This window comes from Nanorana parkeri, unplaced genomic scaffold, assembly GCF_000935625.1.
Source record: "Nanorana parkeri isolate BGI_ZX_2015 unplaced genomic scaffold, ASM93562v1 scaffold143, whole genome shotgun sequence".
NCBI lineage: Eukaryota > Metazoa > Chordata > Amphibia > Anura > Dicroglossidae > Nanorana > Nanorana parkeri.
The window spans coordinates 671,474-674,909 of record NW_017306411.1 but is presented as its reverse complement, the minus strand read 5'-3'; the positions used below and the strand labels follow the sequence as shown (position 1 = coordinate 674,909).

The 3,436-nt window shown below is 37.2% G+C and overlaps 1 protein-coding gene across 1 annotated transcript in view; it reads right to left on the bottom strand.

Moving 5' to 3' along the window:
* Positions 1-3,192, bottom strand: part of NMS (neuromedin S) — a 17,256-nt gene extending 14,064 nt beyond the window's left edge. Inside the window, exons 1-2 of the mRNA XM_018554112.1 lie at positions 3,034-3,192; positions 1,974-2,029 (exon numbers count right to left, since the gene is read on the bottom strand). Of these exons, the coding sequence (XP_018409614.1) occupies positions 1,974-2,029; positions 3,034-3,172 (195 nt within the window). The 5' untranslated portion in view covers positions 3,173-3,192. The remainder of the gene's footprint in view (positions 1-1,973; positions 2,030-3,033) is intronic.
* Positions 3,193-3,436: the final 244 nt, after the last annotated feature.

Genomic DNA, 3,436 nt, shown 5'->3' with positions numbered 1-3,436 from the left:
ATAGCAATGTAATTGAAATTCAGGTATCTGAACATACTTTCACGGGTGCTCTGGTAACGGTAAAAGCTAGGTCATATTTTTAAGCAAATAAAAATGTTTGTTGTTGAAAGCCAAAGTATCTCCCCCTATTAATACTGTAATTAGCTTTTAGTTACTGTGCCTTCTAGACACAGAAGGGGCAGGTCAGTCACTGACTTTGAGAAGTATTTGGGTATTTTTACATAATAGCACTCCAGGTTGCTCCTCTAGTTATTAAAGGGTTATTAAACTGATATATGCAGAAACGACTAGATATACGCGCGCTCGTCCGAACATCTGAAAATTTCTCGGGCGGGCGTATGCGCAGTTCAGATGTTTGGCCGGGAGACAAGGAGAGACACAAGGTAAGTCTATGGAGCAGCGTGCACCTGCACAGACTCCGTGGGACATGAGCAAAGAGGAGGACAGAGGAGTAAGCGCTGGATCGGTGACCCGCACCAGCATTGGAGGGACAGCTAAAAACTACAGTAAGGAAGAAGATCAGATTAAGAGGCATCATTTAAGCTAAGTCCTTACACTAACATTGGGGGGAGGGGAAAAATATTTTAATGTCACTTTAAGCATTGAAAGTGATGTACATGTACCTGAGGGTGCCTGCTTAAATTTCAATTTCTGATACACTGTATTATTTCACTAGAAATGTTTGCTGTGAGATTTTTAAACATGTCTTCCAGTTCTAATTATTTCCCAAATTATCAATTTTGAATCAAGTGAATCTCACTGAAAAGGGTCTTCCATGCTGTTATGTTTCGTTTTTTGCTGGGCTTGCAGATGGGGACATTATGAAAAACCTATGGTCATTAGGCTTCCAACTAGCCATATAGACAAAAAAAATAATAAACTAGCTCTAATATTTAAGATTATTTGTGAAACAGTGCATATATAGCAAAACTGGATGATCATGATAATTTACAAAAATCACAATCGTTTTTTTGAACTGTCTAGCTAGTAAATAAGCTGGGATTTTTACTTTTTTTTTTATTTGATGCAGATTGTTGGCTTTCAAATAGATACTGGAGGTCTTCTGTTGCTATTGAACGAGTCTGCAATTCTTGTGTGTCCCTGTACCTTTAAGAAGGAATGGGCTACCTCCAAGGCATGGGCTACCTCCAAGGCATACCTGCCCTCAATTTATTTCTATATAAATGTCCCAAGATGGGAGCTCTGTTTGACTAAAGATATGTTGCAAAGGTGCCTTGGTGGGGCGGTGGGGCTTCACATATACCTGCCTAATAAACAGGTATATGAAAATGAAGTTCACATTGCACATTGCATTCACTTAACATTGTTAAAGTGACATTAAAGGCTAAATCCCCCCCCCCTTCCCCCCACAATGCTAATGTATGGACTTACCTTAAATGATGCCTCTTAATCCGATCATCTTCTTCTTTACTGTAGTTTTCAGGAGTCCCTCCAGCACTGGTACCGGTCTCCAATCCAGCGTTGACTCCTCTGTCTTAACTGGCACTTCCTGTTCCACGGAGTCTGTGCGGGTGCAAACTGCTGCATTTACTTACCTTGTGTCTCTCCTCCTCACCCCGCCGAACATCTGAACTGCGCATGTGCCCGCTCCAAGATTCTTTGCGGCCACCCGCGAATTTTCAGATGTTCGGACGGAAGCGCGCCGGGGGAGGGGGGACACAGGTAAGTTTTAACCCTTTGGAGAAGTTTTTTTTTTTTTTTTTTAATGTGTTTGCATATATTTACTGCTTGCCAGCAGTAGATATATGCAAAAAAACGGGAATTTTTTAATAACCCTTTATAATACTCATCACGGCAAATAAGCACATTTTCTGGTCCATTCCAAATTCGGCCATAAATCAAGCTTTGACTAGCATGTATGTATTACTGATGTATGTATAACTGTTACAATATTAAAACAATATGACAAATTTATATAAGTTACCCTAAACTAAACAAAAGTGCCCACGTACCTCACTTTCTGGGATGTCCATATCAGTCATATATTGTGCTGCCGACTGAGGAAAACCTGGGAAAAAAAGTGGGAATATCTTAAAACAGGCAAAAAAAAACAAAACAGAAAATATTAAATATGCAAATCACAGTACAACTATGACAAATCACAAAAGCATGTTTTCAAAATTATGTGGGTTTATTGCAAATACCAATCACACTTCCTAAACAAATATACTCATATTTACAAAAGAAACAGTGCAAATACTAGCATGGTGTAAAGATGCATTCCTTGGAATAAGATATAATCTACAATTACAACATCTTGATTGGTAATCTGCCTAAAAAAGATGATTAAATTATATGCACAAATGTATAAAGATGTTTCTCTGTTATTAAACTTGAACACTTTTAGAATACATCAGAATAATGTGTTAAAGTCTTAATAAATATATTCACTTTGTTTGTTATTATAATCACCATTATCATCATCGCAACACTTAACAGTTGTCTTTTAAAATCTCTGTTTATAGACCTTACTGTTGAAGAATTGTTTCTAAAACACTAAAATAGTTTTCATTATTTTTCCATGTTTGAAATGTAATCTAATCTATATTCCAAATCAGTTCTGTGTGTATATTTATTACATCGCATTTGAGAACTTAGGATGTTTCTATTTAAGAACAGCACATTGCTTTATCATTTTTCATAGAACCTAATCATACCTCTTCAGATCAGTTCTTTTAGTGCCGGCATTAAATATCAGAACAATAAGCATTGGGATATCCAATAAAATTATTAATTAATTAAATTAGGCTATCCACATAGTTATTACTAAATTATACAAGGCATTTAACTTTATTTGTTTTCTCACAATTGTAACTTTATACGTAGCGTGTGGAACCCATGACATGAGTTAGTAGGAGTGGGGTCTCAGGATGTTTCTTGAGGTGCCACTTCCACAATAGACACAGAAATATTATTTATGCTTTTACACAGCTTTTTAAATGTCATCACTTGGAAAGTCATATAATATCACTGCATAGCAAATATTTCATAAAATAAACTGTTATGTCTTACCTGAGGAAAGGTGAAGAGCACTCAGGCAGCAGAGTGCAAACAGCAGAGGAGGATGATATTTTCCAGATTTAATGTTAAGGAACTCTCTCTTTCTATCTGTAAGGGATCTGCCTCTTTTGTGGCTCCAAGACTTGAGCATCTTGCCAGAAAATGTCGATGGTGAAGTGTGGCTCATCCACAGTTCAGCTCTATCTCTTTAAATCTAACACTGTATCGCATAGGAGTACAAGCAATCAGCACTTGGCAGGATCCTACTTTCTCTGCTAGTATCATGCTGAGCTCTTATTTATCAGACATTGCCCCCCCCAAATCAATGTTGCCTGATTAGCTAAGGGTTGAGTAAGTAGGGAAGAACAGAGGATCTATATTATTGCACAATAGGGAATTTTATAACTAACACTGA